The sequence below is a fragment of the Balaenoptera physalus genome (assembly GCF_965194825.1).
Source record: "Balaenoptera physalus genome assembly, chromosome: 17".
Classification (NCBI taxonomy): domain Eukaryota; kingdom Metazoa; phylum Chordata; class Mammalia; order Artiodactyla; family Balaenopteridae; genus Balaenoptera; species Balaenoptera physalus.
The window spans coordinates 47612256-47639524 of record NC_138895.1 but is presented as its reverse complement, the minus strand read 5'-3'; the positions used below and the strand labels follow the sequence as shown (position 1 = coordinate 47639524).

Below are 27269 nucleotides of genomic sequence, written 5' to 3'. Positions count from 1 at the left end.
ATCAATTTTATTAATCTATTTACAGAACCATTTTTTGGCTCTTTTGATTCTATTACCTTTCTTTTCTTTAGCATTAATTTCTGCTCTTATATTTAATATTTTCTTCAGCTCATTTATGACACTTCTTTCTACTTTTAATATTAAGACTCTTATTTGGATGTGACAGAAACCCAACTCAACTAGTATAAGTGGAAAAAAAGAGGAGTTCATAGGCTCATGTAACAGAGAAATCCAGAGTACAGCTGGCTTTAAGCATGTGTGTTCCAGAAACCTCCCAGCTCCATCTGTCTCTTAGGGGAACATGCTGCAGGGCCACCAAGGTAGAGAGAGACCACCAAGGTACTAACCCAGCAGAAAGACATCATTTCCTGATATCTCTGGCAGGAGAGTCTCAGAGAAGCCTCTGATTGGTCCAGCCCAGGATAGGGATGCATTCCTAAACCAGTCACTGTAGCCAGGAAATCAGATACTACTCTGGCCAGTCAGGGTCTAAGGGGCATAGATACAGATAGGTCATGACTTCAAATTCTAACCCTACAATGAGAAAGCTGGAAATAAAGTGCTGGTATCCAAGCTGGTTTGTTAGTGGCTAGGTTGGGATTTTGAGTCTTCTTTCCACAAGGAGAATCATGATTTTGTTAAACGTGAAAATGAACACATTGCACGTTAACCTTTTAAACATAAAGAAATAGCAATCTCTTTGAAGTGTGTTATCATTAAATAAATGATCATAAAATGTCTAAAGAGTCACCCATATTTCCCTGCTGTTGTCATACTCGTTACCTTTGAGGGAGTGGGTAATTTAAAAAATGCTTTTCTTTCTGAAGGACACAATGAGTCAAAAGTAATATGTTTCTATAACAAAAATTCACATAAATACAGAGAAAAGCTTTCAAACACTTTATTTCTAATAACATTCAATCAAAATTGTAAATATTGAACCAGCAGTACAAAATAATTTTATAAAAATTTTGGCCATATTTTCCCTATAGCCAATTATATTCAGTTCTGAGGAAATTATCATGATTATATAAGAATAAAGAGCATTTGTCATCAACAAGCATTTAAAGTGCAAAATTTGTACTAGGCCCTGTAGGGCACTTTTCCTGCTCTCTAAAGAGCTTACAATCTTTTCACTAACATTTGGTCAACAATTAGAAAGCATTAACAATAACTTCAAATAAAATTTTTAGTTTGTGTTTTTTCCTAAGATATCAAAAAATTAGTTATCATAAATTGTGGTCAGCTAAGTGCTAATATACTTGGGCATAGTTGCTCTCTCTATAACACTCATCAATATTTACTAATATAGCAAGGATTATTGGAACATTCTCTGTAACCTGCTATCTCCAATAGATTCCAGTGAGGAAAATCCAGAAGTGCTATGCTCAGCAGTTCAACAGACATGAAGTTCTATTAATAGTTGTGCTTTGGCTAACTTGCTATTGCAACACTAAAAAAATAATAATCCCTCAGATGCATCAACATGATTTTTGACTGATTGTATTATGTGTAATGTTAGATTTCCTCTTTTTAAAGTTTATATTTTCTGAAGTTTCTACCATGAACATGTATTCATTTTTTACTAAGAAAAAATTATTTTTTTAATAGTAAAGGAGTTCTTCCTTGCAATTATTACCTAAATAATCACTGTGTCACATACAAGTACTTAGACAGAAGCAGTGTTTTTACCAAAAAAAAAAAAAACACTTTTTAACAAACCTCTGATATCCAGAAAACTTGAAGCAAATCCATACTGATCCACTAAATAACCACTAGCTGAAATAAACTTTTCATTTGTTTTCACAGTAGACTGCTATGAGTTCACCTTTGGGCCTTGTGTCTTCCTAGTGAGGTGCTGGGGCTGAAACTCCCTCCCAGCCCGAAGCCCCTCTACAACAGTACAGCTGCTGTGGAGAGCCTCTTCTCTTTATCACTGAATATATTTGTTTTAAGTATTTGGAATCAGGGTCACAAAAATTGATTCAGTATAATATGCATTACTTTTTTCATCAATTTATATGATAGCATGAATTATGTTTTGTTACAGTTACTTTTATTTTGTTAAGAAAAATTTGAGAACTACCTATATTTTACAAGGAAAAATAAATGAGGCAGATTTCAAACCAAAATTATTGTCCCTAACTGGTTTCTCAGAACTCTTTTTCTGGAAACTGGTGAGGCTTGCAGATCTCTGTCCCAATAGTGGATAGAGTTACATGTTTATTCACGTCAGTTGCACATTATTAAACAGAAAGGGTAATTTACATTAACATAATACAGACTGGCCCCTCTTCGACCTTCAAAAGTTATTAAAGCCTGGCTGATGTCTGGAGACTTCTTTCATTAGGTGCGGAAGTAACGATATGGTTGTTAACTTGCAATATCTCAACTGTTGCCCAATACATTTGCTGGGTGGTATTTCTGAAGTAAAGCTGAAGGTCTCCAGTTTGACTCCATATGGGTTAACACTGACAGGGAATTCCTTAACTTTTGCTGAAAGTAACAAGAACTGAAAAGAGAAATTCCACACCTGTCAACAGTTCTCTGAGATTACACTGATTCTGCAATTAAAACCTTGAGATTACAACCAATCTCACTCGTTAACTTTATAAGCTCTGGGGACAAGAGGAGCTGACAAAGTTTTAGATTAAATGATACCTTGTGAGCAAATGCTTTCAACTTTTCAGACACAGCCATGCCTTGCTATTAGAGGATCATTCTTCTTTCACCCAACAGATGTACTGGGCTACATGAATGGCTTTATGACGTTCACATTGCTGACTTTTGTGAAACAATTCAGAATTGGGTCACCAGATTAGCTTTATAAAAATGAGATGATTGTAATGTTAGATGCTCTAAGAAGCTATTGTATTTACCAAAAGAGCACAGATTATTTCACTATGACCACCCAACACTCTTTGATTACTTCAATGTGGAAAAGAAATATTTTCCTTTAAAAGCCATTTTTAACTCAAGGCCAAGTGTGGAATAAAGCATTTGTTATGAATGATGATGGGGAATTCTCTGGCGGTCCAGTGGTTAGGACTCTGTGTTTTCACTGCTGAGGCCCGGGGTTCGATCCCTAGTCAGGAAACTAAGATCCTACAAGCCGTGCCGCATGGCCAAAAAATTTTTTTTTTTAAATAATGACTTGGGTGTTTTGACTGCTCAAAGGCTATTGGCTATGCTAGGACTCTTACTGCAAAGTTTAAATGGAAAAAGCAATGAGGTCACATGTTGGCCACACACTCCTATCCTGTGGGTCCCCCAGGAGTGATGCAGAAAGCTCAGCTTCTCTGTACACCGGTGCCGAATCAAATCTTGGAGACAGAGTTTTGGGTGAAGTAGAAAAGGATACCTTTATTACTTTGCCAGGCAAAGGGGGACACAGCAGGCTCCTGCCTCAAAAAACTGTGTGTCCTCACTTGGAGAAGATAGAAGTTTTATAGTAATTGTTCAAATACGGCGTGATCAGCTCATGGACATTCTTCTGATGGGTTGGTGGTGAGGTAAGTAGGAGTCGGCATCATCAACCTTCAGGTCCAACTGGTCTGGGGTCTACATCCTTGTGGGCAGCATATCATCGTTAATCGTTAACTTCTCCCACCTGGAGGGGGCTTCAGTATCTGCAGAATAGCTCAAAGATATTGTAGTGTGCATCTGTTGATGGGGAAACAGAGCCTTGCCCCAAGGCTGCTCTTGACTGTTTCTCCCTGGTCTCGCATCACCTCCCTTCCCTAATTACAACTGCTTGAATCTGCCCATTGGAACTCAGGGAAGGTCATGGAGGCTGAATGAAGGCTGTTTCCTGTAATCAAAGAAATGGGGGACACAGAAAGGCTTTGTGCCCAGGAGCCCCACAGGGCCCTGCTTGGTATCAGGAGATGGTACAGAGCACATCTGGCCAAGAGTTTTGGAGTCTGGATTGGGAATTTCCTAGATTTGCAACCACCACCCTCTGTCAGTAAACGCCAACGTTCACTCCCTAATGGGGATACCAGCTGGCGAATCGTTTGTTCACCATTTCCTTCCCAGCTAGATACAGAGAATCCTGCAATCATCTTAATAGATCACAAAACTGGGTTACAAAGTGGTTGTATGGCCACTGGAATTAGAAAATCCAGTGGAAAATCCAGCCCTGATGGTAGTTTTTCTATTAATTCATTATAAATAGCTCAAGCCTTATCCAACTTGTGCATTTTGAATCTGAAAGCAAAATTGATAAACTCCCCTCAGAGTCTGGGGACTTAGAATGCACTTTGCTATGCTAAGTCTATATACCAGTTTTAGGCAAAAGAAAAAAATTCTAGCATAGGAAAGGATGGATTCGTGGTTTTACATGCACTTTTTCACAATGTAAGGACAAAATAGTGATTCGTGGTTTTTTTTAAAATTAACTTATTTATTTATGGCTGCGCTGGGTCTTGTTGCTGAGCGGGAGTTTTCTCTAGTTGCGGCCAGCAGGCGTTACTCGTCGTTGCAGTGTGTAGGCTTCTCATTGTGGTGGCTTCTCTTGTTGTGGAGCATGGGCTCTAGGCGCGCGGGCTTCAGCAGTTGTGGCACGTGGGCTTCAGTAGCTGTGGTGCATGGGCTTAGCTGCTCCGCGGCATGTGGGATCTTCCTAGACCAGGGCTCGAACCCGTGTCCCCTGCATTGGCAGGCAGATTCTTAACAACTACACCACCAAGGAAGCCCGTCATTTGTGTTTTAAAATGTGGATGTGTAATCATACACTTCTGTTTTAGCATATCCATATAGCCTGGCTTATACATTACCCTTTTTAAAAATTTATTTATTTGGCTGTGCCGGGTCTTAGTTGCAGCATGCGGGCTCTTTTAGCTGAGGCATGCGGGCTCTTAGTTGTGGCAGGTGGACTCTTAGTTGCGGCATGCATGTGGGATCTAGTTCTCTGACCAGGGATCGAACCCAGGCCCCCTGCATTGGGAGCGTGGAGTCTTAACCACTGGACCACCAGGGAAGTCCCTACATTACCTTCTTATGGAAATAAACACAAGAAGCTTTATCATCTTTTCATAGAAGGACTAAAGGGTATGGGAGGAACAACTTTACTTCCCATTTTATACCTTTCTTTATTGTTTGAGTTTTACTACAGGCACTTATTACTTTAATTTTGTTTAAAAAAATAAATTAGCAGGTTATTTAGATGAAACGTTTTAATTTTGGAATATTCAAATATTATGGAACATTTCAATTTTCTTTATAGGTTTTGAATTACAAAGTTATTAATATTATCTAAAAGAATAATTTCTAAAAATGTCTTAGTAACCACATTAAAGGCCAAAGACAAAAGTATAGAAAGGATCAGAAACTTATACAAATTTCCAAATTTTTCTGAGAATAAATGATTTTAGTTATTATGGAAAATAATGGTATTAATAAGTAATTTGAAAACTTTTACATTACAACTATATAATAATGCTTTTGAGAAAGACTTCTTTCAAGAATGAGCTCTGAATAGAGATCTCTTTAACATATGTTAGAGATTTTTTTAAAAATCCACACAATGGAGAATGGACCTTTATGCCTATTAAATAAATGAATCCTACTATTTCAGTACTTGATACAAAGTACAATCACTTTTTAAGGTGATCATATTTTACACTAAGCTCTGACATTTTCTATTTACTAGATATCTATATAAAAATACCTTTGGGTCAGGAAAAACACCTTTGGATTACAAAACGTAGCTTGAAAGATGTTGTATCAGTTCTGAGTTATGTAACTTCCTGACCCCAAATTACTACTATTTTTGGAACTACACCAAATATATAGTCTTACTAAGCTTGAGCAGCTTTGGAATGAAAACGTTAGTGTCACACAAATTCATATTTCAAATTCAATATATAAAGAATTCTACATTCTTTTTTAATGAATTAAGTGTAAATGGGAACACTTGGTATTTATTATTCATTTATTGATTCGACAAATACTTATCAAGCACCTATCATGTCCCATTAAAAGAGCTAAATGTATGAATTCAAAGACACATAAAACAATCCTTGTTCTCAATAAAATCACAATCCAGCTTCTTTACTTTGCAGGAAGGATGAAGTCATCTACTCAAGTAACTCCTCTTGTTAGCTACCTCAACTCTTTAAAGTCAGAAACATTAACATTAAAATCAGAGTAAGGATGATAATTCTTCCATCTATCCTATATTCTTAAAATTAATTACATTATCTTAATAGTCAGTTTAATATAGAAGCTAAAGTAAAAGAGTCTAGTTAATTCATCTGAGCAGTTATCTTTAAACTACATATTTACAAATAAGATAAAACTACAAAATGTTTCCAGAATATAATTCTATCCTGATATTCATAAACACAAGGCACTCATTGGTGGGCAAGATTGCTATCATTATTATTATTCACATATCATCATTTACCAAAATCCCTTGGCAACTTTGGAGGAATACTTGAAAAGTGACTTTCTATGGTGTATCATTTTAACACGAATGAAATATTATAAATGGTTTTTAAATCTTGATTTTTCAGCTCTTTTCCACATCTAAAGCCTAATATTAAATCAGAGTAATCTTAAAAGAAAAAAAAATAGGGCCCAAGGAATAGACTCCACATAGGCAACAAATCTAGGTTTTAATTTTTGCTGTTTGTTGCCTCTGAAATACATTTAAAAGTCAGTTAATTTAAAATACCTTTAATGTCAGTCAAAAGGATAACACCAATTGAAACACCTCACATAAGTATAAAATCACTAGACGATTCAAAATGGCACATAAAACATGTGTAACCTTTCATTGTGAAAATATCTAATCTTATAACAGCACCAGAGTCTGCATTCCTTTAAGAAGAATTTTGTTACCATATTTAATACACCATGATCAATAAGGATGTATGGTAGTAGATAGACTTAAGGTGAGAAGGTAATTAGATGACATACTTTCCCAGGTTCCCACCAGCTCTAAATTCTGTGATAGGAAAGAAATACTAGGTATAGTTTGCCCGGTTATTGTTGATCATTCTTACTCCATCCTAATTCCAACTGTATGACTTTATTATCATGAGCTCCCTAAACTCTGCTAACTCCTTTCTCCAGCCACCTATACTTAAAGGTTTATACTTTCTTTTAGGGTCTCATTTTCTACACTGAATGGACCCATTGCCACAGTGAAGAAAACACCCTCACACTCTTAAACGAACATATACCCTAGTTGGTATTGGCTCTGGCTATTGTAGTTTTCTTTTTCTTTTTTTTTTTTTTGTAGTTTTGAATTGTAAGTAGCTAGAAAAACTGTTCACAGCTTAGCAGTTTTATGGAACAATGTAATCAAGAACATGATAACCACACTCCTTGTATAAAACATGTAGATGTTGAAAGATAAGATCTGTAACCACAAACTTCACTGCCGCTTTCTGTCTTCTCTGTTATAATACGCTGTGTCGGTTCACCCTTCCATCACCATACCTATCTACGTGGCTGCTGAAAGACCCACAGCTTCTCCTGTTTCTTCTTCTTTTGTTTCAGCCCCTTCACTTACTTTCTCATTCTCCATCTCTGTTTCAACCTCTTCTCCTGTTTCACCTGGAAAAGTAACCAAAGGTGATATTAAGAGATACTTGTTTAGCATTAGCAACAAAGTGCCCCGCAGCTGGTTTCCAAGGGGGGCAGCTCTTGCTTTTTAGGTCTAGACGGTAAGTTTCTCTGGTGGTGTCAAGAAAGGCAATTGCCCTGGGTCTCTCAGATCCTCAGAGTGGCCCATGTCGCTTACCATTTCCGAGTCCTGGCGTTTTCTTATATAAAATCAGGATGCAGAATTACCCAAGAAAGACAGTAGAACATATTACAAATAGAAAGTTCCATTTATAGCTAAATCAAAATGTGTTCTATGGGTGCCCAGAAAGTGTCTTGTTTGGTCATTCTGGTGTTTAAAGAAAACAATCATTGAACTTTTAAAGAGTTTAAACATTTAAAAGCCTGGCCATTGCACATACAAATTTTTCCCTAAGAAGTCACTTTGGGCAACACTGATCCCCATGCTTTGAGTGGAGCCCAGAAGCAGCTGCCTCTTTTGATAGGATTGTGCGCCTGTTCACCAAGATGCCCGGGGCTTCCCACAGCATTACATGTGCCCCTCACTTCACCCACTGTCATGATCCTAGGCCCTAAAGACTTGAGTTTGCCAACCCTGATCTAACAAATAGATACCTTTACTTGCTTCTCCCTTGTTATTCCCAGAGCACTTTTATATACCTTCACTAAAGCACTTACCTCAGTAGACTGTAGTATTTTGTTTAAATTCTGCCTTCTCCCCGCTAGACTGTGAGCCCCTTGAGAACAGGGACTACCCCTTATTCCTGCAGCTAGCCGATGATTAGACACTCAAAAACTGCTGCATTAACTAATGAGAGAATTAAAAAACGGGTGAATGTTTCACTTAATTATACCGTAGGGTGAAGCCCAAATTTACCAAAATGTAAATCCTGCCCTAGAAGACTTTTTTTTATTATAACTCCAATAAAGAACAGTATAGATACCATTTGCTTTATACTGGTAAAGTACATTAAAAAAAACACCATTTGCTAAGACGTAGTACATTTCTCTAGTCTTCTAATAAAGATAAAAAGACTATAGGAGGACAGGAGCAGGCTGACAGTAATTTTCCAAGGATAAGAGTGCAAAGATGAAAATGACACTCTAAGAGTCATTTGTGTGTTCTTTCATTAAAAAGTCAGTTCCTCCACTGACCATCTTCAATTTGTACCCTCATGCCATACATGGGGCCTGATGAAGAGTGAACTTGGAAAAATTCAGAAATTTAACATTCCTTCAATATTCCATTTTATTCAACATTGAAGCTCTAGGTTACAAATCTGAACACAGACTATGCTTTAGAAAATTTGTGCCAGAAAGTCAAATGCCTGTTTTTCAAGTATGGAAGCCTTTTTGGTTTGGGTCAAATGAACTTCAACCACTGAAACAGAGACTTGAGGGACTGTGTCAGCCACCCCTGTCCCCCAGAGATGATCTTTTATGGAGCACACCTAAACAACCTGAATCTGTGACAGCATGACTTTTACCTTCAACGTGTTGGTCCTCTTCGTTAGCATGAATTTTCCTGACCGTTTCCACATTTGCCCCTGTCTCTAGAATTCCTGCTGGATGTTCCATGTTTCCAACTATCCTTTCAGGTTGGATCTGCTCCATGTCTCCTGGACCTTCAGGAGTTTTATGGAGCGCATCATCCTTGACAGCTGTTTCCATAAGCTGACTTCTGTCTGATACTTCTGGTGTTCCATTCTCTCTGGGAATCATCTCTAGAAGTTGGGACTGCTCATCTTCTCCCAATGTTTCTTGAAGTTGCTGCTTTTCAGCTGTTTCCACAAGCTGACTTCCTTCCAATATTTCTGGAGATTCCATCTCCTTGGGAACTGTTTCTGGGAGTTGGAACTGTTCATCCGTCCCTATTGCTTCTTGAGATTGTGGCTCTCTAGCTGCTTCCAGAGGTGGAATTTTCTCAGCTGTTCCTCGAGGTGTCATCTCTCCGGCAGCTTGTGGATTCTCAGTACCTTCCACTGTTCCAGGAGAGTCCGTCTCTCCCGCTGTCCTCAAAGGTTGACTCTTGGCTTCTGCTCCTAAAGGTTCGGTCTCAGCGTTTCCTTTAAAAGGCTGAGCCTCTGTCACTGCTTCCACGTCCTTCTTTTCTCCTGCTCCTGGAGTATCATCTTTGCCACCTGGCTGAGGTGACCCAGACTCCTTCAGTCCCTTAAGAGGCTGAGTTTCCTCTGTGGATCCTGGTGGGTCTGCAGCATCCTTTGCCAGGGGCTGTTCATGGAGGGATTTAACACCATTAGCTGTAGACACGGCTGAAATCTTGGGCTTTTCTAGTCGAGGAAGGCTTTCCTTTTGTACCTTGCCATATAATGTAGATTCTCTTCCCAGTGTACGTGGTTTTGGTTGGACAAAGCAGGACTCAGTTTCTTCTGTGGTTGAAAAATACATATTTGAAGTTACTTTTTATCATTCATTTGAAAAGAAAAAATACAAATTGTTGTTTAGTTTCTATCCTGAGAAAGCGTATTGCTATCAAGAAGTAGATTTAACAGTTCAAGACAGTCCTGGGTACAGTACAGTTGAGTACAGAGAGGCCATACCATGACCCTAACATGCCCTAAGTCAAATCTCTTTAGTGTTTTCAGCTCAAATACCTAGTCTTAAGCATGAAGGTCCCCCAAAATCACAGGGTTTTTTTCCTGTTTGCTCATTGGGCACATTCTCATGACTCCTGTCCCATATTCTAATTCAGTACCCTTTGTCCCCTCATGCTTTTTCCTCTGTCCCACCCTTTCTCCTCCTTAGGCTTAGTAGAAGATTTTATAGCCCAAGAAGTGGTCCTTGGGCTGCTAGAGAGGTCTTACCTTCCCCCTAAAGCAGAATGGCCCTCAGTGAAAGGAAAGGGTCCCATGACAGAGAAGCCCTACTAGGTCAAAACTAAGATGTCTGGGAGAGAAAGTGGCAGGCACAGTCCAGCCTGAGTTTCATTTCATTTGGGGGTCCCGGTTACAAGAGAAATCAAGAGAGAGTTGGGAAACATGCATTTTAATTCTGGCTCTTCCCCCAACTGTGTGACCTTGGAAACTTAGCTCCCAATAATCATGTCTATAAAATGGCAGTGAATCTGTCTCTCCTACCTACGTCAGAGTTGCAAGAGGCATCGTATCACATTAAACAATGAATGCATAAGTGCCCCCTGGAGAGTTTAAGAAAGCAATGTGGCAACATGTTTATACTCTTTGACCCAGTGATCCTACTTCTGGAAATTTACCCTAAAAGCATAAACTTCAGGGAAATGCTCTGGGGGAAAGTATATCATCCCAGTATTCTTTATAACAGCAAAATCTGGAAAACAGCTTAAAAGTCTAATAATTTGGGGGAAAGATCAATAATCCATTGGGTGGAATATTACTGTACCATGAAAAAGATGATTCTGAAGACCATATGCTAAAATAATAAAATAATTATTGTATAATAAGTTAAAAAATCAGCACTCCCAGTTGGGTTAATCAAATAAAATAATGGATATAAAGTGTATATTAGCACAAGGTCTGCTGTGCAATTATGTGCTCAATAAGTTAGCTATCAATTTTATATACAGTATGATTATAGCAATGTTGATCATTGGAAAGGAGAAAGACAGGAAAAGCAAACAGAGGGGGAGATACTGGAAGAAGATAAACCAGCATGTTAAAATGGGCCTCTAGGTGATGTATTTCCTCTTCTACCTTTTTTCCCCCAAAGATAATTTTTCATCTTTTCTTGTTCTTTTTTTCCCTAAGTTACCCCTGACCCCAGTTATATATGCATATAGTTTAAAGAGTTACCTGCATATTTATTGTAAGTTAAGATATACAACTAAGGGCTTCCCTGGTGGCGCAGTGGTTGAGAATCTGCCTGCCAATGCAGGGGACACGGGTTCGAGCCCTGGTCTGGGAAGATTCCACATGCCGCGGAGCAACTAGGTCTGTGAGCCACAACTACTGAGCCTGCGCGTCTGGAGCCTGTGCTCTGCAACAAGAGAGGCCACGATAATGAGAGGCCCGCGCACCGCTATGAAGAGTGGCCCCCGCTTGCCGCAACCAGAGATAGCCCTCGCACAGAAACGAAGACCCAACACAGCCATAAATAAATAAATAAATAAAATTAAAAAAAAAAAAAAAAGATATACAACTAAGACTCAGGTCTCCTCTCTCTTTTCCCCTTCTCTAGGGTCAAATTTAGCTGTCTGGGAGGGATACTTTTTTTTCCTATATCTCTAAGTGAATTGCTACTTCATTATTTTTTAGTTTGGGCACTTCAACTAACTCCCACTATGGAAAATAAAGACTTAGCTCTTTTTTTCCCGCACCTCCATCATCCTTCACCCTCTCCCATTACACATTCACATTTCCTTTCAATTCAGTAATTGCATATTAGTAATGATTTAAAATAGTAATCATGAGACTCCCCAGGTGGTCCAGTGGTTAAAAATCCGCCTTCCAATGCAGGGGACGCGGGTTCGATCCCTGGTCGGGGAACTAAGATCCCACATGCCGTGGGGCAACTTAGCCTGTGCACTCTGGAGCCTGCACGCTGCAATGGAATATCCCGCATGCCGCAACAAAGATCCCACGTGCCGCAACTAAGACCCGATGCAGCCAAATACATGAATAAATAAATATCTTTTAAAAAATAAAAATAAAATACAATAGTAATCATGTTGTAATTTGGGTTATATCGATATTCAGTTATATGTACACATAATGAATATGTCTGCTATGAAGAACTGAGCCATGTAGTAAACTATTACTTGTGTAAACATTTTTTGTTTGTTTGTTTTTCCCGAGTTAGTAACTGTCATGGATCTTCACGTCTTTAGTTTATGTATTCTCATTACTTCATTTCACTGCCAATTGTTTCTCTTTTTAATACATTTACTCACATCAAATAGTCTCCCACCCTACCTCTGCGACTGTGTTTGAATCCCCCAGTGGAAAGGAATTAGAGCCCGAAGCTGGAGAAGCAGAGTTCAGAGAGGATTTTGTGAGACACAGGACACAGGCTGTGGGCGTGGGGTCCAGAGCTGGGAGGAGGGCTAGACTTCACCTCCCCCTCCAGCCTCATTATGCACGAAGCCTTCAAATTAATAGCACAGAAGGCAACTTAACAGAAGCAATTTCTCAGGCCTATAAAGAAATTCATTATGACAAGATAATTCATTTAGATACCACACAAAGGATGTTTAGGTGATGGCTGCCTTAGGGAATTGACAAGGAAATGTATTATTATGCTAATCACAGATGTCTGCCAAATTATATTTTCTGGTAAAATAGTTATTACAGTGTTCAGTACTGTCAGTTAAATGAGACGAATGATTTTCATCCAGCTGTGCCAGCTGTGGGTGCATTCTATTGTCATCATTCTTCTAGAGCAGAAAGCTTGAAGGAAAAAAATGTGTTGACACACCCAAATCATAGCCACTCAATTTTATATTTTGAAAAATATATTATGCTATCAGGCTAAGTCAAGTTTTTTTCCCCTAAAACCAAAAGCTTTGTGAAAATTTATTTAAACACACATGGTGTCTTAAGTTTCCAAAGGATCTATCAATTTTTGCCATAACTAGAACATTGATGCCCATGATCACAGTATCGATTTTCATTCTTATATACTTTTTCTAATCTTACTGACATACGTGAAGTAGGGAAATGTCCTCAACATATAACATTCTTATACTGCAACCTGAAAATAGTCAACCAAGCTGGGAAATATTACAAAAGAAGTCACTGTCTCTAACATTTTTTCTGAGGTAGCCCCAAAAGCTAAAACATCTTTAAAATGATCACCAAAAATTAGAGAAAATGTGAAAAAAGTGTAGTGACACACTCATTTTGTAATTCATGTTAACTGCACTCTGAATTTTGAAATAAATGTATTTCGGAGTTAATAACTCCTCACTAATCACTCAGTAGTTCTTTTTCCTATGTGATAGAAGAGAGTAATCTGCTCTAAAGGGGAGGACAGAGATCTTATGATCTTGAAAATGACACCTCCAATGTACTAGGTTTGAATCCTTATTCTTCCACTTACTAGCCTTGTTAAGCCTCTTTGTGCCTCAGTTTCATCACCTGTAGAGTGGGAAGAAGAGCAGTCGAGCTGTTGTGAGGATTACACGAGTTAATACCTGGAAAACACCAGCACAGCGACTGGCACCCCCTGAACGCCAAGCAAGCCAGCCATGGAAAGCATTACACTTCACCTGCCAGCCCTAGCAAGGAAGAGACCGTCGTGGACACACAGAAAGGGAAGGTAATTCCGTTCATCCTAATACTGGTACCTTTCTCTGAGCTTACTCAGAAAAAAAGAAAGATCAGAGTCAATAAATGAAAAGGGTTGGAAAACAAATGGTTGTTTCAAACCGTCTCTCAGAGAACACAATACTAAAGACTACAGTGACCAAAAAACTTCCTTTCTTATGCTTCGGAATGTTTTTATCCCCAGCTGCTAAGGGAAGTACAATTTTGGGATCCATCTGGGCTCCTTCCTCTTCAGCTGGAGCAGGGCATTCCAGACTGTTCTGATGTTCAGTGTGACTCCTTATTCCATCATTTACTTAACTGTGCAATCCAGACAAGTTATGAAACTCTCTGGACCTCAGTTTCCTTATCTATCAAATGGGGATATTATCTTTGCCTTTTAGGCTTGTTAGGATCATTGATAATTCTGAGATGATATGTGTGTAATTACTCAACATGGTATGTGACATGAGAAGGTACTCAGTAAACAGGGATGCAGCAAACGGCTCTGCAGGTTTCTCATTGCATGGGGTGTGTCCCGCTGAAGGGGCGAGGGAGAGATGAAGTCCAGCCTGTGTGCACCAGCAAGGTTGCATGCATCAGGGGTGGGAAGGGCAGCTTTTTCTAATTTCATAAAGGTCCTCTGTGGGTTAGCAGTAGCCCTGTCAATAAATTATAGCTAATTCAGCAACAGAAAGAATGAACTGCAACATTAAAGAGCTTGGATAAACAGTCCCCTAAACACTGTAACGTTGTCACTGTTGACCTATAAAATTCTGTTGTTACTAATGGTAAGTTTTAAATCGTGATTGTTGATAGAGAGTGAAATAGTATTCATGTCAGCCATGATTTGACCGGACTTGACTGGCATTAATACAGGCCACTGTTAGCTTTTATATACACAAATATGCTTCATTCTGTTTGTTGGCTTTGATTTCATTTATTCATCAAGTATTGATCAAGTGCCTACTATATGCCCGCTCTGGGCTAAGCACAAGGGTTACAGCAGTTAACAAGGAAGATCTGGTCCTCGCCATCCTAGACTTTACTGTCTGCAAAGAAATTCAAATAATAGCTACTTCCCTTATTAAGCACAGCTTGGTACCTACGCACGACCTCTTACCCAAAGGTCTCCACACTCTGTCCACATGGTTTTGTGAATCCCCAGGATAACTCCTTGAGGTGGAAGAAGGTTCTACATCATTTCTTCTAGCACTCTAACTTGAAAAGCAGTGAGATCTTTTGTTCACAAACAGGAGACATTCTGTGCCTAATCTGTATTATTATGTAATAAATATTGTGGACAGATGCATTGTTTCCACACCCGAAGTTGTTTAAGGGTGTGACTGTTTTCTGAACCCTACATTTTATCAAATCATACACTGCTCTGGGCCTAATCCTTTGGTGCTCATTATCTCTCTTGATTCTCTTGTAAGTTGATCCCTGCACAAATTTGTTGTGACAGCTGAACTAACAGAACCCTTGTTGCAAGCACCAGTTGTGATAGGCACACAAAGAAATTAAATACTAGGCAACATTACAGAAGGGATTAGAACCAGAACTAACATACCTGAAATTCACATTATGGTGGAAGCTTTTCTACTCAGTTCATCACCCTAATCAAAAATGAAAAGTTTCTACCCAGCAAGGAGAAAAACTTGAGGTCAATATTTCCTAATCTATGGCTAGGGCATATCAGCCATCCCAAAGACCTCACTGGATAGTCTGCTGTTTTCTAGAGAATCAATGAGAAACGGCATCCTGGTATTTTCCCTTGCTGCCACCATTTCTAGGTTCTGGTAGCTTTTGAGCTTTGGGAACCAGGGATGTGGCATGAGTCTGCTCTAAGGGAAGAGTCCACTCATCTTCTCATTTTCTTTCTCTGCTTTCTCCTCAATTCCATTCCATCATTTATCCATCCATACAACAAATATTTCTGGAGCTAACAGTGATGCTATTCTAGCTGTTTTTGCCCTTCTCCCTCATCAAAGTATGTAAAGATACTGTCCTTATGTGCCTTGGCACAAATGTTAATCCCCAAGGGTGTGTTCTACCAGTCAATAGATGTTAAAAAGGCACTCATTTTGAAGAGAGGTGAACTTACGCAATATCCCATGTAACTGGAGTATGAAACCATTAGCCAAAAAAATCCTACAGAGGACAAATAAAAATCAGACAAACCACCTTTCATTTTTTAGTAGAACTACCTGAATTTACATATCTAAAATTAGATTTTTTTAATGAATTTATATACTTATTTTATTTTTATTTTTGGCTGCTTTGGGTCTTCGTTGCTGTGCATGGGCTTTCTCTAGTTGCAGCGAGCGGGGGTTACTCTTTGTTGCGGTGCACGGGCTTCTCATTGCGGTGGCTTCTTTTGTTGTGGAGCACGGGCTTTAGGCGCACGGAGGATTCAGTAACTGTGGCACACAAGCTCAGTAGTTGTGACTCGCAGGCTCTAGAGCTCAGGCTCAGTAGTTGTGCCACATGGGCTTAGTTGCTCTGCGGCATGTGGGATCTTCCCGGACCAAGGGTCGAACCCGTGTCCCCTGCATTGGCAGGCGGATTCCCAACCACTGCGCCACCAGGGAAGTCCCTAAAATTAGTTTTGATATCACAAGGTAAATGCAATAAAGTTTGAAGGTAAATCTAATTTTGAAATTTAACTACAGAGAAACAAGAACATGTAGTTGGAAAGATACTTCTGGAATACTTGATAAGTACACATGGAGATGGGGGGCTTCTGTCTAGGGGAGAGGCTGACGTTGAAGGGCTACAGAGCCAGTCATCAAACATGACAAATAGTCACCACCTTCAGATATGATTTTCTAGTTTCATTTTCTTTGTTTTCTTCTAGACTCCCATAAGATAAACTCTTATTTCAAAAAAGGTATTTTACAGTGATTGCATAAAACATCACTTTAAAAATTATCAACAGTATTTGTACTAAAAAAGGCAAGTTTCATTGACTGATGGTCATTATTGGTACATGGGGATCCAACATTTGAGCAGAAATCCAGTCTACAAAATCAGACTCGTCAGTGAACAAGGAAAAAGAGAGAGAAAGTGAAGATTATGTCTCTGATATGTATAAATTGTGACACTTCACCAACCTAAACAGGCCTGGCCCATGATGCTTCACTAGGAACAAGAGTGGCTAACATTTATTGAGGCACTGTGCCTAGAGCTTTATAGGGATTATCTCATTCAATCTTCCCAACAACTCCACAAGGTAAGTCCATTATTATCTCCATTATATAGTTGAGGAAATACGGCACAGAAAGATTAAGAACATTTATCCGGGAAGGGTGCACAGTTCAGAGTAGCAGAGCTCAGATGTGAGCCAAAGGAAGTGTGATCCTACTTTGAAGATTTAGGTGCTTTAAAGCAAATTGTGGTTCCAGAACCTGCACCATCAGTATTATCTGGGAGGATTTTGGTTTTTGTTTTAGTGCTGACTCACAGGCCCAAGCCCAGATCCACTGAACCAAAATCAGTATTTTTAATAAGATCTCCAGATAGTTAGCTTATCTATGGCAGCACTCTTGGTTTATCAGGGAAAGGCATGATGGGATTAGTTAGGAGAGACTAAAGTGGATGACGAATACACAGAACTGACGGGTGTGGGTGTCCCGTGTTCTCCACAGGCATTGCTGCCCATCTTTAAACAGTGGGTATGGTCTCTGTCCTCATGCTAGCATGCCATGGCAGCACGAGAGATGAGGTGAGTATATTGCTTCAGCAATGGAGCAAGGGCCAGAGCTGATCTAAGTGAGCTCCATACTGGGGAGCAAGAATTTTCTCAAGCTTCCTCATGTCCCAGAACTGGCTGGGCTTGCTAAGCCTCCACCTTGGCTAGGTCAGGACAAAGAGGTCTTCTAATTTCTCATCTGAAATGAAGGTTAATACTTGCTGTGCCTTGCTCTCTAAGAGCTGTGAGCAAGCGGCTCCACCGATGCTCATATTGGTGGCCGTTCTCCCGGCTCAGCCACTGTGTCTGTGCCTCACTCCATCACCGTGCAGAGTACAAAGGTGCCTGTGGCCAAGAGCACGTGTCTGTGCTCAAGAAGGGAGTGTTCCCATTAGCAGTTAGCAAGTCTGTGGCTGGGATGGAATAGTTAAATTTTGCAACAGAGCAGTCAGAGTCACGCTAGACATTTGGACCTCAAGTCTGGGTGGTTAGTGTACCCTGAGAGCCCCCAGAAAAAGCAGCGGGCAGACCAAGTAGGACTGAGAGCCCAGGTCTTTCAGCTGACCGCTGCTACCGCTCTCTCAGGTTAGGGATCCACATGCAATTCAGATGACTTTGCTGTCATGGTTAGTACAGATCACATTAAGGGAAGTGAGGGGAGCCTTCCCTGGTGGTGCAGTGGTTAAGAATCCGCCTGCCAATGCAGGGACACGGGTTCGAGTCCTGGTCTGGGAGGATCCCACATGCCGCGGAGCAACTAGGCCCATGAGCCACAACTACTGAGCCTGCGTGTCTGGAGCCTGTGCTCCACAAGAGAGGCCGCGACAGTGAGAGGCCCACGCACTGCGATGAAGAGTGGCCCCCGTTTGCCGCAACTAGAGAAAGCCCTCGCACAGAAACGAAGACCCAACACAGCCATAAATAAATAAATAAATAAATAAATTAAAAAAAAAAAAAAATCCGCCTGCCAATGCAGGGACACGGGTTCGAGCCCTGGTCTGGGAAGATCCCACAGGCCGCGGAGCAACTAAGCCCGTGCGCCACAACAAGAGAAGCCACTGCAATGAGAAGCCTGCTCACCGCAACTAGAGAAAGCCCACGTGCAGCAAGGAAGACCCAACACAGCCAAAAAATAAACAAATTAATAAATTAAGTAAATTTAAAAATAAAGTATGGACTTTGGTTTATAATAATGTATCAAGCTTGGTTCATTTCTTGTGAAAAATGTACCCAACTAATGTAAGATGTTAATAATAGGGGAAAGTGGATGTGGACTATATGGGAGCTTTCTGTACTATCTTCATAATTCTTCTGTAAATCTAAAACTATTCTAAAATCAAGTCTATTTTTTAAAAATTATAGTAGCAAAAGTACAAGAGCAAGTAACCTAGCAAAATAAGCTCTAGAAGCCCTAGAAAAATGTTCATAAAACTTGGGCCATTCGCATAACCACTTTTGTGATTTTTGAATATTTTTGTACCACTTTTGCTATTACTGACAGTATTTTTGTCACTTTCCTTTAACACACTTACTAAAAAGAAAAAAAGATCAGAAAATCAACAAATTCAGATCTAGACCTTGATCTTGAGGGAAAAAACAAAACTTGATCTTGGAAAAGCAATAAAAATTGAGATTTACTAAAATTGATATTAATTGATCATTTTCATTGAGGACTTACTAGACAATATTCCAAGCCAGGGGTCAGCAAATTCTTTTCTGTAAAGGGACTGACAGATAGTAAATGTTTTCAGCTTTGCCAGGCATAGGGTCATTATTGCAACTACTCAACTCTGTCATCTGTCATTGTAGTGAGAAAGCAGCCTTAGACGATGTATAAGTAAATGGGCATGTCTGTGTTACAATAAAACTTTATTTATAAAAACAGGTGGTGGGCTGGTTTGGCCAGCAGGCCAGTTTGCCAATCCCTGGTGTAGGCAATATTTAGGTTCCATTCCAGGCACACTATAGTATTAACCCATTTATTCCTCAGAACAACTCTATGAAATAGGAACTAGTGTTAATCCTATTTTACAGATGATATCACTGAGGCATAAAGAGGTTGAGTGGCTCAAAGTCACACACCTAATAAATGATCCTGAACCAGGATTTAAACCCAGACAGTCAACTCCAGACCCACATTTTAAATTGGAACTCTACTACTGTCTCTTAGTATGTTGAAATTCTCGCTCTCACGTGTGCCCCCCACCTCTCTCTTTCTCTCTCTCTCTCTCACACACACACACACACACACACACACACACACACACTAATTCAAGGTGTACAGCTGATTATAGCCTCTCATAACCATCTAGTCCGTAGAGGACTTCTCTGGTGGCGCAGTGGTTAAGAATCCGCCTGCCAATGCAGGGGACACGGGTTCGAGTCCTGGTCCCAGAAGACTCCACATGCTGCGGAGCAACTAAGCCCATGTGCCACAACTACTGGGTCTGCATGCTACAACTACTGAAGCCTGAGCGCCTAGAGCCAGTGCTCCACAACAAGAGAAGCCACCGCAATGAGAAACCTGCGCACCACAACGAAGAGAAGCCCCCGCTCGCTGCAACTAGAGAAAGCCGAACACAGCAACAAAGACCCAATGCAACCAAAAATAAAAATAAATTAACAAAAAACAAAAAGCCATCTAGTCTGTAGAGGCTACTCCAGGGCAAACAAAGGAAAAGGAAATTAGCCAAAGAAACTATGCGGTTCCTATCAGTCTTAGGAAAATGGAAAAGGATAAGAATAAGGAGGAGAAAAAAGTTCCTTATCATTACCAATGACAGTGAGCAAGGAGGGCAGTTTGGGGAGGACATTTCAACAGAGGTCCTCACTGGGATGGCTGAAGGCAAATGTTCTCTCTCAGTAAGAGAAACTACTAGTGAAAGCGATAGAGCAGTTGGAAGGCCTAGCCCAGGGCTTCCCATCTCTTTAATGTCACAGCACGCATAGAATATGGTATTTGTGCAGCACACGGGGCACATGGAGAAAGCTGTACCCGGAGGGCTCGGACCATCGCGACCCTGCCTCCCTAGAGGCTGGGAGGAAGGCTGGCACACTGGATCCCATGCTCACAGGCTGGGAAGCTGTGATACATACAACACAGGGACAAATGTACTTCTGTCACCAAAAATAGACTAGAGCAGCATTAGCTGGGCAAGGCTGAGAAGATAGATGAAGCAGGGATTCCCTGGTGGCGCAGTGGTTGAGAATCTGCCTGCCAATGCAGGGGACACAGGTTCAAGCCCTGGTCTGGGAAGATCCCACATGCCGCGGAGCAACTGGGCCCGTGAGCCACAACTACTGAGCCTGCGCGTCTGGAGCCTGTGCTCCGCAACAAGAGAGGCCGCGATAGTGAGAGGCCCGCGCACCGCAATGAAGAGTGGCCCCCACTTGCCGCAACTAGAAAAAGCCCTCGCACAGAAACAAAGACCCAACACAGCCATAAATAAATAAATAAATAATTAATTAAAAAAAAAAAAGTCATCCCTCTACTTAAAAAAAAAAAAAAAAAGATAGATGAAGCAGGGCAGTCTGCAAAGGGTGGGATGTTCTCATCCTGCAGGGACCCTTTAGGCCTAGGTTTTAAAGAAAAGCTGCTTGTTGGAGAGAGCAGAAAGGGCATTTTCACTGAGTATAAAGACAAACACATTACAGGCTTGAAAAAGTATTGTCCCCGAATGAGTGTCCTGGTGGAAGGAGCAGACAATTAATTGATAAGAAAAAAAAAATACTTGATTTGATGGTACATCCTTATGACTGTAGGGGAAAGAAGCAGATCGCAAGGGCCTTTCTTTTAGTGAAGAGGAGGCAGGTCTATCACTGACCTCCAGGGGCCTGGCATGGGGGGGACCTGGGGGAGAGGAATCTGGAACAGCCACAAAGGAGCAGGCCGAGGCTGGGGGCTCAGGTCGTAGAGGAGGCTTGTTGAGCAGCCTCTTGACCAAGAGCCATTTCAATCTTTAGCCTACGAAGTCAAGTTCATTTTATACTTATCTGTCTTACACGATGTTAATTGGTGCTATTTTGAATTATACTGTCATGGCCATAGAGTAAATTGTATATAAATGAAATGTGATTTTCGGTGACCTGAAAAATATATAGATAGAGCAGAGATGTCATGATGCTTCTTGCATCTTTTTACATCTTGCCTCTCCTACTTAATGTTCATTTGGACCTGTCACTTATCTAAACGGGCCTAATATGAATTTGCTCATCTCAAAGCAAGTGAAGCCATACAGATTAGAAATTCGAGAAGTGTTTGGTATGAATAAAGAGCATGTTATCAGGCCTCGGGGGCTTTTGTCTTATTAGAAAAGTCAGGCTGGAGGAGAGGCCCAAGGACTGTTGATTGTGTCGTCTGAGAAAAGAGGGTCATCTCTCTTGGATGTGGGGCTACGGCCACACAGTCACCATGTCACCAGAGCCCAGTGCAGTAGTCCTGGGGACCCTACAGCCCCTTGGGCCCTTCCACGGAGAAGAAAATGGGGTCAGCTGAACTTGACCCCATGACACAGGTTGCCCTTTCTTTTCTCCATCTCCAATGACCACTCTTGTTTCTCAGCATGCTAGCACCACCTGGCTTATTTCACCCACCTTCATAAAGCGTAATGCCTATGGCGTTTTAGCTGTTAAAAACAATGTGAGGTGTTTTGGTTTGGGTTTTTGGGGTCCCCGGGTCCCCCCCCCGGGCAATCTTCATCCTTAAAGGGATGAAGCTCTGACACCCTTGAATACACACAAAAAATGAACTCCAACGCCTGATGGCAATTCCCAAGGAAGGGTTTAAGGAATGTGAACAACAGCAATAGCTCCGGGACAGTAAGGAAGCTTCTGAGGCCATCATGATACTTCCCTGACATTAACACTCACTTGGAGAGCTATATTCTGATATTTCACTTTAAAAAAACAAAATAATTACCTGTACTACCTACACTTATATACACCGGGATTCGAAGCCTGGCCAAGTTTGATGTTTTTTTAAAATCAGTTTTGGTGAGCCTTTCAGGAACCCTCACAAGTATTGGTTTTTTATTTTAAACTTGACGTTGTAAAACATTAACACAAAAGGGAAAGAGTGAAAGTGTACATGTGAGCTGGGACGTGTGGCAATCTTACAGAAGAATGATTTCATAGAACACAATAAAGCTTTGTTTTGCTGGACTGATCTTTTCCTGCACGACTAGGAGAGTCTCTTCACAACCCAACCCTGTCTTCTCAAGTCCATCTTGGCCAATGTTACCTTCCAGTCTTTGTTATTCCATGGGTCCTGATGCCTACTCTCCCTCTGCTTTTCTCAGTCGTACTCTCATCCCCCTGAATCCCCATCTCCATCAGTCCATCCATTGACCCAACCACCCCCTCAAGAGATATGGATTGCATTTCTTCTTCTTGGACAGCCACATGATGAGTTCTAGCAGAACCAGGACAGGACCCAGATGGAACTGGAGTTTGTGAAAAGAACAAGAGCTTCGGAGGCACACACATTGGGCTTAAGCCCCAGGTCCATCACTTACTAGCTCTGAGACCTTTGGGTAAGTTACTTATCCTCCCTAAGCTGCAGTTTTCTAGCTGTACTTGGTGAAACTAAGGCTCTTATGGGGATTACATGAGATTATGAGCTAAAGCATCCGAAACCAACTGGGTACTCCTACCTTGTCTCCTGATTTCTGCTCCATGCTCACGTTTTGATGAGGTTGAACTAATGTCAAAAGCCTTCAATTTTAGAAAAAGATGTATTATGTTGTTGATGAGAGTGTAATTTGGTACAACCCTTATGGAAAGCATTTAGGCAGTTAGCTCTCAAAATTATAAATGTGCATACCCTTTGACCTAGTAGCGCCACTTCTGGGAAATGGTCTTACAGTTATGCTTGCATACTTTCAAAATGATGTATGTGTAAAGGAATTCACTGCAGTCTTGTTTGCAATGGAAAAGACTGGAAACAAATCAAATGTCCCTCACTGGCGGTCTGGGTAAATAAATTACACAACGGATTCTTAAACAAGGGTAAAAAAGGAGAAAGAAGTACTCTATGGTATAGAGAGATTATAGAAAGAGCTCCATATTTTTAGCTGAAAAAACAAGGTGAAGAATAATAGGTATAATACACTATATTTTATGAATAAAGATGGGAGAGGGAAATAATATTGGCAGTGTATAAAGAAACTTTGGAACAATATACAAAAAAAAAAAAACAAACCTAATAAAAGTTTTACCCATGTCTGTGATTGGAACTAAGCAGATGGTGGGGCTAGCGTGGGGGGTATACTTTTCACTGTACGCATTTTTCAAATGTTTTCAATTTTTTGAACCATGTACATAGTTCTTATATTCCATTATAATTAGCTGTATGTAATAATCAGGCCCACCACAAAGACTTACTGAGCATTCTCTGTGCCAAGCTCTACAGGCGACATAAAGACATACAAGACTCAGTCCAGAGACTTCTAGCACTTGAATGAAAGTAATCCCATTTATATAATATGTGTATGCCAGAAAAGCCTATAAAACTCATTTTAATGTTAATGATGTTTGTTCTTCAATTACAAAGGAGAAGTGTTTGTCTACTTAGGACTGAAATGTCACTGTGTGAAAATATTGGTTGATGACTGAAGGTATTTCTACAGTACAAAGATCAATTCACATAACTGTGAAATTCAACCCTCATCCTATTACCTAAGCAGTGTGAACTCCAAGCAGCTAGTGAGAGTTCAGATAAGAACAAACACATGATAACAGCTGTCAGTGGAAATGTACACATTAACCTAGCAATGAATTTGTCAATAATTACCATCTGTTTACTCTGTCCACATTGGTGCTTAAGCTATAAAATCTCAGGAAGAAGTCTGCCAGAAACAGATGGCATTTATATCAGAAAAGAGTGGAACAGTAATCACACCTAGAAGCAGGGGGCTGGTAGCACAGGGAGGAAGGTTTGGATGCCAAAGACCTGGAAACCTTTGGGTCCATTAATGTCTATGAAGTCAACAGAATCTCTGTGTTCAGATTCATCAGCTCCTCAAGGCACTGAAAGGACCAAAAATTGTCCTAATATGTAGAACATGCTTCCATGAACACAAGAAATTCCAAATTCAATCTGTCTAGTTGTCTTTTGGAAAAGAAAAGCCTCTTTCCTCACACATTTCAGGGCATTCAGTAAAAATCTATGTGTGACTACCACGTACCAGGCTCTGTTCTGTACTTTGAGTAGCACTGGTTAATTATTTACACCGGAGGCCAGTCTCTACCTCTGTCGTCGTCCCCTCCCCCCCACATCTCTTTCCCTAGTGAGTCATCTTTTGGAGGTGATGGAAAGCAGCTCAGTGGGATTCGGTGTCTGATGGGTCAGAGCAAATGTCTGCACGCGATCAATAGTATGGACTATTCCTATTCAGCCTAACAGCTACCTAACCAGTAGTAACTATCTGATTCGTTGGAGCCCAGAAAATAAGTATTATACCTCCATATTTTAGTGTTACAGGATTTTAGAGCTGTAAGAGATCTTAGAGGTAATCTAGTCCAAGCCATTATTTTATGATGCTTTTGCTTCTAGGCTAATACTGCACTATGTATAACAGTTCTTAAGCCAGTTACAGAAAATTGTTAGGCGGAACTGTACAAACAGAAATCCAGTCTACAGGCTAGTTGATGTATTTTAGCTTTAACTCATGGAGTTCTAAGGTTGATATTGTGAATTTTAAAAGAATCTCTTATGATATGAAGATTATCTGTAGCTCTATGGGAGGGCACAGGAAACTTCTCTGCATCTATGTAGCTGCTGAAAATATCTCTAAGGCTAAATGTCCTCCAAATATTCCTAGTTTAAACTTGGAAGCAAATATAAACTTCATATTTTACTGACTCTTACTTAGGGATAAATATTTTACTTGTGATAATATTTATTATATTTATATCATATTAATATATTATGTGCATGTATTATAATATTTCTATAATAAACTCTATTATAATATTAAATTAAATTTATTAAATTATAATAAATACTCTATTATACTTTACTATATTTCTTTTGTTGTTTGCATAATGGATGACCACACACGTAATGGGGAACCAGAGGGATTTGAGACAAAAACAGGTTTAAATCTAGTTATCACAAACTGGTTTAAGGAGGAAAAGAACAGATAAAAGGTCAAGTTCTAGAATCACAGCACCTGAGTCCCAAGCCCAGCTCTGACTCTCAAGGAGCCCCGCAACCTTGGACAAATTATTTACTCTTCTCTGTAAAATGGGGATGATCATAATACTTAGTCAAAGCGTTGTTATAAGGATTAAATGAAGTAGTTCATTCAACAATCATGTGCCAAGCATTGTTAAGCACTGGGGGTACAGTGAGTAAATGCATGTACGGGACATTTAATAACCTTGGACTATTTTTATCTAAAAGCACATAAACACAGGCTTAGGGTTGTACACAGAATTTAAAGAAGTTGTGAGCTACAGAAACAGGGATGAATTATTTATGGGGCCTCCAAGACCATGGAGTTGAAATGCTAATGAACATACAATAGTATCCAATTACAAGAGAGTACTGTCTAACTGAGGGTCAGAAGCAAAAAACACCTGTTGATTGATTCGAGATGTGCATTGAGCAATTTATGCAGTGTATTAATTAATTTTCTATGCAACTGGTTGTCACTCGTTTTAACATTTCTTTCAGAACAGCATCCGCGAAAACTTAGACCAGCAATGAAAGCATGAATAAAAAATGAAACGGTGTGACTCATGTGGATGGTTATTTATACTGGCGATAAAATGTTTTTTAAAACAAGGTTACTCATTCTTTTCTGAGAGGATTAAAAAACCCCTTCCATCCGCTGGACACTTTTGTCCCTCCCCAAGAGTAACATTCCCTCCAATCATTTGTTTAACTTTTTTGTTGTCTGTCTCTTCCAACCTCAACCCCCAAGAGTAAGGTCAGTTACGTTGAATACCTTCAGCATCTAGCCAAGCACCTGGCTGTCATACAGTAGACACTTAGAATACGTGTTGAATTTCTATATAGGATTCAGTGAAGACCTCTTTTTTATCACATGCATATTCGTCAAGAAATACTTAAGCCAAGGATAGAGGAAAATGTATCTGACCTCTTTAGAAGTGCAGGAACCTATTTGAGGGAGTGAATGCCCATCTGTAGAGTAATCTGAAATCTCGTACGTTTAAGGGATTAACAGCAGTTATCGTAAATTGAGGCAATTCCGCCTCTGTTTAAGAGAACTCTGTGGCTGACCGCGTTAGGGATTTAAGGCGAGCTCCCCGCGCTCACATCCCCCCAGCAGGGCCTCCCCACGCCTGGGCTCTCGCGGGGGGCAACGTGCGCGGCGGAGCGCACGGGAACCGCCGCATCCTGGGGCACAGCAGCGCCGCTCCGGGTTCCACTCGCATCCTCAGGGAGGAGCTGCCCCCTGCCGGGCCGCGTGGGCACGAGACGCACCTGACGGACACCCGGGGAGCAAAAGACCCGAAGCCCGACGCCCGGGGGTGGGTGGGGCCCGGTCCCCTGCTCACCGCTGCGGGGCCTGCTGCCGTCGCCGGCCTTGTTGAGGGCGCTGCTGGAGCAGCCCATCGCGGGCAGGAGGGCGCCCGGCGGGCGAGCGCGCCCCCTGTCCCAGCTCCGCGCGGGCTTGGGTCCTTGAGTCCGGATCCCGCGCGAACCGCTGCCTCAGCACCAGTTCCTCCGACTCCGCGCGGCCGGCTCCCGCGGCTGCAGAGCGCAAGCCTGGAAAGGAAAGCGAGCCGCTCGCTGG

The 27269-nt window shown here is 40.8% G+C and overlaps 1 protein-coding gene and 2 long non-coding RNA genes across 4 annotated transcripts in view; all 3 read right to left on the bottom strand.

Annotated features, from left to right (window-relative positions):
* The window catches only part of LOC309646461, a 98800-nt gene that overhangs the window by 62422 nt on the left and 9109 nt on the right, over positions 1-27269 (bottom strand). The window lies entirely within an intron of this gene.
* On the bottom strand, positions 886-27153 carry ERICH5 (glutamate rich 5; the record flags this gene model as incomplete). 2 transcript variants are annotated; one of them, XM_082432774.1, is made up of 3 exons in its annotated part: positions 886-7566; positions 9063-9965; positions 27031-27153. In XM_082432774.1, the coding sequence occupies 3 exons, from the start codon at positions 27086-27088 to the stop codon at positions 7454-7456; spliced, it is 1074 nt and encodes a 357-aa protein (XP_082288900.1). In that variant the 3' UTR covers positions 886-7453. The 2 variants fall into 2 exon arrangements, with proteins under 2 accessions (XP_082288900.1, XP_082288899.1); XM_082432773.1 differs by having other exon boundaries at positions 9063-9995; positions 27031-27088.
* On the bottom strand, positions 11294-18201 carry LOC309646457. The gene is made up of 2 exons (XR_014255379.1): positions 11711-18201; positions 11294-11394 (listed from the first exon to the last, which is right to left on the bottom strand). It is a non-coding gene; the product is annotated as an uncharacterized lncRNA (long non-coding RNA).